At 42.3% G+C, this 11937-nt stretch overlaps 2 protein-coding genes across 3 annotated transcripts; one reads left to right on the top strand and one right to left on the bottom strand.

Annotated features, from left to right (window-relative positions):
* Positions 1 to 683: 683 nt before the first annotated feature.
* Positions 684 to 8308, bottom strand: bicral (BICRA like chromatin remodeling complex associated protein). Of its 2 annotated transcripts, XM_044337417.1 has the most exons (14): positions 7558 to 7815; positions 6298 to 6342; positions 5519 to 5582; positions 5304 to 5349; positions 4908 to 4956; positions 4671 to 4736; positions 3182 to 4462; positions 2996 to 3053; positions 2849 to 2889; positions 2687 to 2736; positions 2413 to 2558; positions 2203 to 2297; positions 2013 to 2115; positions 684 to 1919 (listed from the first exon to the last, which is right to left on the bottom strand). In XM_044337417.1, exons 4-14 carry the CDS (start codon positions 5342 to 5344, stop codon positions 1435 to 1437), a joined length of 2415 nt encoding a protein of 804 aa, XP_044193352.1. In that variant the 5' UTR covers positions 5345 to 5349; positions 5519 to 5582; positions 6298 to 6342; positions 7558 to 7815; the 3' UTR covers positions 684 to 1434. The 2 variants fall into 2 exon arrangements, with proteins under 2 accessions (XP_044193352.1, XP_044193353.1); XM_044337418.1 differs by lacking the exons at positions 6298 to 6342; positions 7558 to 7815 and adding an exon at positions 7824 to 8308.
* Positions 8309 to 9980: 1672 nt separating this feature from the next.
* Positions 9981 to 11789, top strand: tbcc (tubulin folding cofactor C). Its single transcript, XM_044337419.1, has one exon. The coding sequence runs from the start codon at positions 10040 to 10042 to the stop codon at positions 11078 to 11080; it is 1041 nt and encodes a 346-aa protein (XP_044193354.1). The 5' UTR covers positions 9981 to 10039; the 3' UTR covers positions 11081 to 11789.
* The last annotated feature ends 148 nt before the right edge of the window (positions 11790 to 11937 follow it).

The raw sequence follows: 11937 nt of genomic DNA, 5'->3' as shown, positions 1-11937 counted from the left end.
AAACTACATGAAATCCAGACCAGTGTGTATGTATTCAGATTAACACACACACACATACATACATACACACACACACACACTGATAGACATGTCAAGGTAGTAAAGCATAGATAGACAGATATGATCAATATATAATTATATGCAAAAAGGCAGACAGACACATACAATCAATGACCCTCCAGCGTCATTTAAACAAATCAAGTCATGTTCACAGAGCCGGGGAACACACCATAATGAACAAAACAGTGTCATTTCTAAAAAAAAAAAATGAGGAAATTGAAAAAAAAAAGATAAACACATTGTAACATATCTTCCTCAATCTGAGGACTCCCCCTAACACAAACACACTATGAAATGATAAAGTGGTTGAAGTCGATGTGTCTTGTCTTGTGTGTGTGTAGGGGCTTGCATACCTTTAAGGTACAAAAGAAAAAATGCCAAAGAAAATGTGACTTAAGCACAAGAGAGAAAAAAAAAAAAAAAGCACTGCAGCATACAGTATCACTACTTTATATGTCTATGTGACTAGTTTGACTGCTTTCTAGTGTGATTACGAGGATATCCTTGTTGCATGGCGGCTGAAAAGCAGGTGAAGAGGTTTTGGTTCTGTTCCAAATGTTCACATTCTGTTTAGCCGAGCGTACGCTGCGTTTCCGACGAAAGCCTCATATTTTTTTTTCTTAATAGTTCCTGATAATAAGCCACAGTACGTTTAGTGCAATTTGTCTATGTGTTTCTGCTGGGCTTGCCTTAAAGGAAATATACACACCTCTGAAACCGTAAACCTACCTAACACATTGTAGAAAAGCGTGTGAGTGTGTGTGTGTGTGTGTGTGTTTGTAATGCAGGAAGAAAGTGAGTGAATGTATGTATTTTTTTTTTTTTTTTGAATAGAACTTCTTCATGTAAACACTTAAAAATAAAAACCTAGAATTAGGCACAGAGTCGTCATTTAGTCTCCCCTCCTCATCCCTGTTCTTCAGCATAGGTAGTGGTGGGTTATCAACTGGCACAAAGTTTGAAATGGTTTGTGTGTGTGTGCGTGTGTGTGTGTGAAGAGAGGAGCAACTCTTGCATTCAGGGCTGTTTGCAGACCCTTCCCCTTTAAAAAAAAAAACAACAAAAAAAAAAACGTTAAAATAAACATTTTCCATCTGTTAGTCCATTGCATTGCACACATTCCCGGATCTTTATAGGTGAATTATAAGTGCCTGTGTTCAACTCGCACACTGACTCCTTCGTCATGCCTCAAAAAATTAAACCATAAGAAACTTAAAAACATGCTACAAGGTCGGAGATGGTATCACAAAGAATATACGCCTGAAAGAAGAGTTAACCTCTCTCCACACAGGGTTGTGAGGGAATACAACAATCTTACAACAAATAAAAAAGAACCATACGTTAGGGATGATGTGGAGCGACGTGTCGACGGTCTTAACATTCCAGGATGCTGTTGACAGCCGCCTCCAGAGCAGAGTCGGTGTCGGTGTGAGGGGGTGAGGTGAGCTGAGGGGAATTGAGGGGCTGGATGGGGTGGGAGGAGAGGTTGTGAGACGCCTGGTAGTGCGTCTGTCCTCCCGACGTTGCTGCGAAAGGTGAGTGGTTACCTTGGGGATAACTGTTGGCAGCGATGAGGCTGTTGTTGCTGGCGCTGCTGGGCCCGAAGCGTTGCTGGGATCTCTTCAGTTCCAGGACGCTCTTGTTTTCTACGTGCGGAGGGTGGAGTCTATCTGCCGCACCTGTTCCCGCGGCCCCACCCCCTCCCGGGTCTCCGTACCCGGGCTGGGAGTCTGTCCTGTATGGTGGCTGCGTAGAGCCTCTGTCTGACTGATTCCAGCTACAGCTGGGCGGCTGAGAAGGTAAGGGATCTTTGAAAAGTTTGGATTTCACCCCACAACAGAAGTCCTCCATGAAGCTGTCTATAAAACAAAGAAAACAAGAAGAGTTACATAAAAACCTTTCTGTGGGAGAAATAATTGCTCCAAATGGCTTCACCCTTCAATAGTTTTTACCTGGATCCACTAGTACCATGCGTTTGTCTTGTGTCAGGTTGCTGCGCTCCTCTTGGTTGAAGGTCCTGTCAATCATCACCATTTCCGACGATGGACTGGAACGCTGCGGGGAAGTGAGAGGCTACCTGTTAACCTTGTGCCTGTCATGACATGAAACACATGTATGTATGAAACTATTTGCTCAACCTACCTCAGCTTCCACCATCAGTAGCCGTCTGTACTTGTTTACCATGGCCTGGGTCCTCATCAGCACATGAGTCGCTACTAACTCAAATTCCTCATCCACTGCGAATAGTAAAACACAAAACTGTAATTGGATGAAAGAACTTTCACAAACGCAGGAAGCGAAGTTGTAGAATCTAGAGTTGCAGACTTAGCGTGATATAATTTAAAGGTGTACCCTGTGAGAACTCGTCCTGGCTGGGCGGAGCCCCCTGGAACACGTGGTAAGGGAGGAGTCTTTGCAGCGCGTCATCGATCGACGTGAATCGACATCGATCCGGTGTCTGAACTCCAACGTGATCCTTCCTCAACTGTTGTAAAATCCTGAGGAGACGGAAAGGAGGAAAAAGACAAACTCCTTTAGTGGCTGATGACAAGCCATCCGAACACAAGACTACACATCAAATCAAAAACAAATATCTAAATAACACACAGTATGTCAACAGACTCACATTCCTCCTCTTGTAAGTGGTGGCGGGGCAGGCCTCTTCTGTGCACTGACCTATCGAAAATGAGTAAATAACAAGAGTTAATACCATCAACATCATCCCTGTCATCCAAAAATCAGCTTAAAATATACACAGACATGCAGAGGTGCAGATTAAGTTGTGTACCTGAGAGTTTAGGGTTGAATCTTGTGTCATGGTTTTCATGGCTAAAAGAGATGATACAAGTAACAAACAAAAAAAACTCATTAGGTCAAAGTGCTGCAGAATTTTTACACTGAAAAAAATTATTAAAGCAATAACAGTTTTTGTTACCATGGATGCTGCTGAGCTGCACCTGTCTGTCCTGTTTGAGAGCAGGCGATGAAGAGTTCTGGAAATAAAAATGAAAGTGATGTTGATCAGATAAGAGAAGAGTTTCCAGGAAAAAGACACAAACACAAGACCCAAACAAGGGTGAAAATTAACTAAACGCCATCAGTAGCAGTTAGTTTCTTTTACCTGTCTGTAGTCTTGTTCCTGTGTCACCGTACCAGGTAAAGGGGACAAAGAATTGCAGTTCTGAGTTTGAGTCACTAGGAGGCGCTGCACAGGGCTAGCTGACACTTGGCTTTGACTGCCGACCCCCGCTGTTGCCGGGCCAACCAGCGTCAGCCGCCCAGGAGCACACGATGTTTGCACAGAGGTGGCGCCCGCGCAAGAAGCTCCTGTCCATGTTTGAGTTACACCCCCTCCAACCTGACTGCCACTGACCACTCCCTGATTCAAAATTAGCTGCCCTCCTGGTGGTGCAGTGAAGTTTTGCCCCGCAACAATCTGCACCGCGTTCTGACTGGTAATTAGAGCGTTGTTGGAGTTGGGGTCAGTGGGGCCATTGTGGATGGTGTTGGCCTGAGTGAGCGCCAAAGAGCTGGGCAGCAAAAACTGTCCAGGTGGTACATTTGTCTGGGCCTGCACTTGTTGCTGTTCCAGTGGCGGCTGCACTACAATGGAGCCATTGGCTGCATAGTGTCCTCCAGAAGCAGCAGTGTTAGCGTTAACTACATTAGCCATGGTGGTGGGAGCGGGCTGAAGACCAAGGCTGTAGACAGTCTGTGCGCCAGCTTGATGGGGTTTAGGCTGGATAGGTCTGACAAGAGTCTGGGTCCCTCCCGGTCCTCTCTGGATGATTATGTTTTGAAGGGGGATGTTTTTGAAAGGTAAGCCGACTTGGCCTACCTGCCCTTGGGTAGGGGCAAACACCTGCCCCCCTGTTGGGGCCCCCGCCGCAGCTACAGGCGCCCCCGGCCTCAGCACAATCTGAGGAGTTCTCTCCAGGCTGCTAAGAGTCATCACCCCACTGCCTGCCCCGAAAGAGCCCAACACCTGTATGTGCTGGGCGGAGCCATTGGGCAGCTGGGACACCCCTTGCAGGAATTGGCCAGCGGGGAACGCAGCTGTCGCCGTGGTAACCACACCCACCCCACCTCCATAACCCCCAGAGACCAGCTGGGAGGGGAAGGGAACAGGAGCCTGCACAAGAGTGGGAGCGGGCTGGGAGTCTAGTAAGGCCTCCTGGGCCAGCGTCTGCTCCGTGATGTCGGCCTCCAGGAGAGACTTCTGGAGGATGTCAAACGGCTGGTCCTCTCCCCCAAGACCCACCCCTCCAGGCGAGGTCCCGGTCCCCAATTCATCCTCGATAAATGAAAGGCTGCTGGAGAGCTGGAGGCCTTCCCCGCCTGAATCGTCGCCAAATTCACCCATTGTAGAAGAGCCATCCTTGAGGCCAGTGTTGGAGCCAGCCTAAATGAAGCATTTAGGGATAATGAGAAGAGAGTGGAAAACTATTTGCATGTGAACTGCATAAAAGACAGCTTTCCCCGTAGGCTTGTGTCTTACATTAACTATAAAGGAACTATACTGTAAACTTTTAATCAAATGGTTTACCATTTTGGTCTCCTAACACATTAACATTCATCCAAAAGTGCATTTCCCCCTGATTAGGACTCACTGTGTCACTAGCGAAGAAGGATCCATCTGAACCATAAGCTGCATTTGTCACATCATCCTCTTCAATCTGCAGAAAGAAAAAAAGACGGTCAAACCAACTCAAAAGAGAATGGATTCTGTTATTTTATGCATTAAAGTCAAAGCATCTAAATAACTAATTCAAAAACACACTAAAAGGTTGGAAGCAAAAACTCTCAAAATGGCAGAATACAGTAAATAATCTGCAAGAGTCACTCACGGACTTGCTGTTGCTGCCATGGAGATAGTCATTCAATGCATCCACATCTCTGAAAAAGGCACAAAAGAGGTTTTTAGGGGCCTAGAACAAACATCTAATCTAACATCTAATGTTCTTAGCTAGTTCAGAGTAGAGTGGCAGAAAAGGTTTTACAGTAAATCTCCACTAGACATTTAACTTCCTTAATTCTACAAAAGAGGAAAAAGATAAAGCTGTATATACACATGGTTTTGATTACAAAGAGGAACCCTCATAATATTGCCTGTCTAGTTACGTGAGACATAAGGGCAAATATAGAAATGTGTAGCCACACTGTGAATTGCCCGGTGAAGACAAATATCAGTGCATTCATTCATAAAGTGATGGTATATCAGTTTTATAAGAGGGGGTTTTTACCCTAAAATATCCAGAAGACGGCGATCGTCCTCATCATCCATGACACCTAGAAGAGTACAGGGGGGGGGTTATGAGTATGCATGGCTAATAACTTCAATAATCAAAGGAGTAAACCTCAATTGATCGCTTGTTTTTTTGTTTTTATTCTGGAGGTAGGAGTGTATGAGCTGTAAGGGCTTAGCTTATCGTGTTAGCATCAAGGACATCTCACTCACAGATTTCCAGCAGGGAGCATGGATTCAGTCATTTAACACCCTTTGTTTCCAGTAACAGGATGGGCTGCAGGGTGAGAAAATGCAGTTGTAAGATTACAGAGTTATATGTGTGAGATAGAGGGTGTGGGAGTGTTGGGAGAGCGAGGGAGAAGACGGGTGTGTGGATGGGAGGGGGGGGTAGAGGGGGACAGATATGTTGTTCAGTGCTGTGGGAGATCAGTGTTTAAGTAAGGGCAGGATGTCCTTCATCCCCTCCTACAGATGCATGCCTCTGACACACAAACTTCCCACCCATTACTTCCCTCTGCTGTCCCACATTGGTTGTCTCTCGTGTCTGCTCGGAGTGAAAATGGCCATTTGAGTGTAAATAACTCCACCCTGCTCCATTTAAACCATGAATAGTTGTTTTGAGTTTCTACATTGGAAGAAAGAGGTGTTGGCTTTATGTTGTGTCAGCCAGCAAAAGTATGTAGCAGTCTCGGTGCTACATTTTAAAAGGGGAAAATCACTTATTTTGGCACTATCTTGATCCAGCATAGTAGTGGTTTGTGAGTGTTTGGATGTCTATCAATTTACTGTCTATTTTTATTTTAATAGTTGTATTTAACCAATGCAGATCATGTGTTATAAGAATATTTCATTGGTCATTTATGCAGTAATTGAACATAATTCATTTAGAGGTTAGTTTATACTGTGTCAAAGTCAAGGGGAATTGTAGGCTTTGTGTTCCTGAGTCGGTGCAAAATGTAGTGACTGCAATGCTACAAAATGGCTGTTACCATGCCATAGGCTGTCTTTACAGCTGAGCCACGTTCATCCTCCATCTTTGGTTCAGGGAGAACAAAGAACGACAGGGTTGCAGTTTAAAAAAAAAAAAAAAAGGCTGTTTGAATTCACTGTATTATGAATTATAAATACTAATAAATCTGCTAAAGTAAATGATGTTACAGAAAATCAAGGTTTTAAATATTAATGAAAATACAGCTATTTTCCCCCTCAGATAGGACAAGCTACCACAGGCAGTGAGGTACTTTTGTCGTTCAAAAGTAGACAATGCTACAAAAATGTGATTAAAAACCCCATGTAAACCTATTTATACTTAAAACAAAAGTACGGAAACCAGGCGATTAACATAATGACGTTTTATTTAACGACGACGCTTCCAATATTGACTGTAATGTAAAATAAATATAAAAAGAAAAAAAAAACAACAGTATTTTAGCTCACTAATCCAAAATCACCAAACCAACGTCTTAACCGATAAAGCCGACGTATAGTTAACGATTCATACTGACGGTTGAACATTTATATTCAACCAGAATTCAAACGTTAACGTTAAGGCAAAACATTAGTGCCTAATCTGACTAAAATAACCATTTTAGGTGGCAAAAAGCAATGTTTTTGAAAATTTTTCGACAAATTTGGTAAGGGTTGACAAAATGAAGCCGTCTTATCCGAACAGTTTGAGGATTTTTGTATAATTTTGAGCTGAAAATCAGCCTCCCAAATCCGCCCTTTAGCATACGGTGCTTCGACGCCACCATGCTAGCAGTAGTCCCTGTTGTAATCCTGCCAATGCTGCTGTTGGGTTTAGAAAGCCGGCTAATGTACAGCTTGCAAGTTTTATTTCCAAAAATAGACTGAATCGACAGAATGATAATCGCATTCAAGCAGCACAAAAACGCCCGTCGTCGACGCTGACGTGCTTCTTTCTTTCTCTGTTGGGGAGGCTTTCATTTGTCCTCTATGTGGCTCATCTGCCAGCACGAAAAACGTCACATTTGTCTCGATATGCCGAACCGACGCGTTTCAATCGCGGGGGTTTTCTACCAGCCGTGTTTCTGGTCGGGAAGCTCTCCGCGACATTTTAACGATAAACATCGGCCTTGTTCTGGGGTTAGCTAGCCACGATGTCGACGACGCCTGTTTTTGAAACGGTCGGTTGGAATTCACCGAAAATGCTAAAGGACAAAAACCGTGTCGTTCCATAAATATTTATCCCGATTAGCATAACATAAAGACGACTCAAAGAGGCGAACCCTTTACTCCTGTCTCACTCCTCTTGAAACCCAATATCTCCATTTGGCAACTTTTAATTTGCTCCCCCCCTCCTTCTCCTCCTCCTCCTTCTTCTCCCTCTCCCACTCATATATTTTCCTCACTGTCCCTGTTCTGTCTCGGATAGATTTTTCTCTCCGCTCAAACTCTCTTCCCTCCCTGAAGGAAGGGAGGAAGGAGGCTGTGTTGTGTTTTTTCCTTGAAATTTTTATCACAAAATTATAATACACTCAAAGGGGAAACTCACCGTCATGAAAAAGCAGTGCCTTGTCAACGGGGTTTCCTCGCCATCACCGCACGGGTTGTTGGGGTAGTGCACAGAACAAGGCAACCCAAAAAGCATCAGTCCACAGCGGCAGCACACGACTCTGCAAGTTTAACACATAAAATGTACAAACATGGGACGAATTAATTATCAACACACTTTTTTTTTTAATCCAAAAATATTAATTATAATTGCATGTTTCACTGCCCCCTATGAATAGCAGATATTAGACTTTACCATTACCAACGGTAGAGGGCGGGCCTCTGATGTGTGTGTGTATGAGTGTGTGTGTGTGTGTGTGTGTGTGTGTGTGTGTGTGTGTGTGTGTGTTTGTGTATTTTTGCCACACCTTGACGTCGCTCAGGTATGACAGTTAGACTGTGCATACAAGTTACCTGTTAATCCACGTATTTTACACATATTTATTTAATCATATCATTTAGCCTATTGCTGTCTAGTGTTTGTAATTATGTGTGTTTTTTCACGTCTTTTGTTACTTATGTTTTATTGTTTGTCTACTGTTTTATAGTCTTATATCTTAACTATTTTACTGACATCAAACTTTAATTAACCTACTTACACAGACGAAAATCAAAAGTTTTAAATTAATACAGTGCCTACTCAAGTTGTTTTGAATTTTTGTATTTAAATCCCACATTAGATATTATTTTTTAATTAAAGCATATCTCTTTGATCTTTCTCTGTACTCCTATGCTGTAAACTATATATGAATATAAATACCATAATATTAGATTATGAATAAATACATGAGATGTCCCATTTAATGCTGTAATAAAAGTGCAGCATATCCACATATTTTATACATATATATTTAGTCTGGTGCTGTCTACTGTCTGTAATTCTGTGTGGGTTTTTTATGTCTGTTGTTGCTTATTGTTTGTTTTTTTACTGTTTTATGGTCTTATTTCTTAACTATTTTACTCTTGTGAAGCGCTTGTTCTGTGAAAGGTGCTATACTAAATAAACTTTATTTACTTACACAGATGACAATCAAAAGTTTTAAGTTAATACAGTTCCTACTCAAGTTGTTTTGTTTTGAAATTAATTAAAGAATCTCTCCTTAAACTTTCTCTGTATGCTTATGCCATAAACTGTATGGACATAAATACCATAATATTATATTATGAATAAATATATGAGATGTCCCGTTATGTAATACTGTGAAAATAAACAGGGAGATTTCAATAAACATGGCTTAAAAAAGAGCTGAAAGGGTTACTGAGTGCATGTCAGGGCTCAAGGGAAATGTTAATGTGATAGTATCTTATGGAGACTGAATGAATTTGTTCCTGTCCAAATAAACACAAAACTGGGAAAAAGAAAAACATACATTCACTCATTGGAAAAAAAACAGTAATTGCTACTCTTTCCTTTAATCAAATGTTTTTACATCTGTTTACTTAAAACTATTCAAGCTGTCTCCACACACTTAAAAGATTAAGATCCAAAAGAGATAAATGTATACTATGCTTGTATTGCTTATAAAACCTGTAAATATTCAGTGCCTATATAGGCCTACTTATCTATATTAGCAATGCTTAAACATTTTAATACTTTCAAATGGTTTATACCCACATTCTTTGTTTTATTGTAGTCAGAAATGTAAGGTTTTATCTTATTTTGTACAGTCTGCAAGTATTTGTGTGAATGCTTATAGAGAGACAGTTTTTTTTAGTTTTTGTTGTTGTTGTTGTTTTTGTGTTTTTTTATTTCTGTGCCATGCCAAACATTTGGCCCATCGAACATGGGACTACAAGACACCACTCTTTTACAAAACATGCATCTTCCGGTGACACATACAAAGTATATACAGAGGGAGCCTGTGGAAAAAAGAAAAGAAAAAATATATCGAATATAAATTACATGCAGACTCAACTCTTTTTTAAAACTAATTCTTAATTAAATAGCATTTATTGGGAAATATGTTCTTTATATTTCAGAAATTGTACATATAGGCATTAGACCTCTTAACAATATCAAGTGAGTTACAGAAGTGGGTTTCAGGTAAGTGACTAAAACCTGAATATATTTTAGGTTTTGTTTGTTTTTTTATTAATTTACATTAATTGTGCAGATGATTCACTACCATGTGAGCTACAGTAGGGGGCGGTGTGCATCTTCAACTTCAGTTTGCAAAAACCACGAAGAAGAAGAAACGTCAACACTTCCGCAACAACATGGAAGCGACAGTAGAAGTTGGAGACAAGCTCGCCGGCGAAACCGGTGCCGTGAAAATACAGGAGCGCCTTCAGAAGCGACACCAGGCGAGGATAGAGGATGTCGAGCGGAGAAAAGAAGCTAAAGAGAGCCAGTCTGTCGCCGAGGAGAAGGGCGAGTACTTCTCCAGCGCTTTCAACAGAGAGCGGGAGGCCGCGGAGGAGCTGCTGTCCGGTTGCTCCGGAGCGGACCGGGCCACCGTGACTCAGAGGCTAGAGGAGGCGACGGCCAAAACCGTGCAGCTCCAGAAGTTTCTGAACGATAGTGTGTTGTTTCTAACGCAGTACGAGCTGAGACAAGCGCAGGCGGCTCTCCAGAAACTCCAGACTTCCCTGGCTGAGACGAGAGAGGAGGCTCTACCCAAGAAGAAGTTCGCTTTTAAAGCTCGCACTAAAGCCGCAGACAAAGTCTCAGCGACACCAGTGTCAGACACACCTTCACCTGATGCTGGCACACCTGCAGATGCTGGTAGCACCAAGGTGGATGAAGCCTCTGAGCAGTGCGGCTTCTCCAACATGAGCGATGTGGTTGTGATTAAAACAGCTGAGGAGATCCAGCAACGAGACGTGCTGTTGACCCATCTGACTAACTGCAAGGTGCGTCTGCTTGGTTCCCCCAGCACGCTGCACCTGAAGCACATCGACAGCTGTGAGATCCTATGTGGGCCGGTGTCTAGTTCAGTATTCATCGATCATTGTAGAAACAGCACTCTAGCCTTCCCCTGCCAGCAGCTGCGGACCCACAACACCACAGACACAAAGGTGTATCTGCACGTCACGAGCCGAGCCATCATAGAAGACTGTAGGGGAGTGAGCTTCGCCCCCTTCTCCTGGTCTTATCCCAGCCTGGAGGAGGACTTTAGTGTGTCTGGCCTAGACCAGAACAGGAACAACTGGAACCAGGTGGATGACTTCAACTGGCTTGCTGCAGGAACACCTTCCCCCAACTGGGCTGTCATTCCAGAAGAAGACAGGAAAACCAGCTGGGACCCCGAGAATTGAACTTTTTAAGCCTCTATTTGCCAAAGTAGCATGTCAGACAAACCACCAAATTAATTGTTTTCAGCCAGAATACACATACATAATCATGTCCATGTGCTTTCATTAGTTTCTTTTACGCTAGCGATTGTCAGCTTTAGTTGGCAGATTTCATTCACTGATTGTGTTTTACTGCTCCGTGTGTACACAGCTGGGAAAAATGTCAGTTTGTATGACATGATTAAAGCTGCACTCATGTATTTAAATAAAAATGCACCCACCTTATCAGCCTAAATCACATGTAGGCTATAATGCAGAAGAACATCTCATCCCCCCCTGAGACATTCACTCTTTAGCCAAAATGAGACTTTGGTTTGGAGTAGGGCTGAAACAAACTATCGATTTGTCAATTATTTTTTAGATTAATTGACTAGTTGTCTGGGCTATAAAATGTCAGAACATTGCATATAGGTAGATATTTTATTAATCCCCAAGGGAAATTTAAATGTTACAGCAGCCAACAATGAGGTAAAAGAAACAAATGCAATTAAAGCCAAAATGATATACAATAAATAAATACACTAACTCAAATATAAATGAATGAATAGAGCGGAAGGAATAGAAAGGTCAGGTGGATTTTGCTTCAGGAGTAACGTGAATGATTGTCCATGGATGTCAGAATTGAGTGTGCTAAATATTGATACCTGAGTAATGTACACAATGTATATTGATACCCGCATAATACGATCAATGTTTCCCAAAGCCTAAGGTGCAACTTCAAATGTCTTGTCTGACCCAAAGATATTCAGTTTACTATCACAGAAGACTAAAGAAACCAGAAAATATTCTGATTTAAGAAGCTGGAATCAGAGAATTTTTGT

Source organism: Thunnus albacares, chromosome 20, assembly GCF_914725855.1.
Source record: "Thunnus albacares chromosome 20, fThuAlb1.1, whole genome shotgun sequence".
Lineage (NCBI taxonomy): Eukaryota > Metazoa > Chordata > Actinopteri > Scombriformes > Scombridae > Thunnus > Thunnus albacares.
This window is presented reverse-complemented; position numbering and strand designations above follow the sequence as displayed.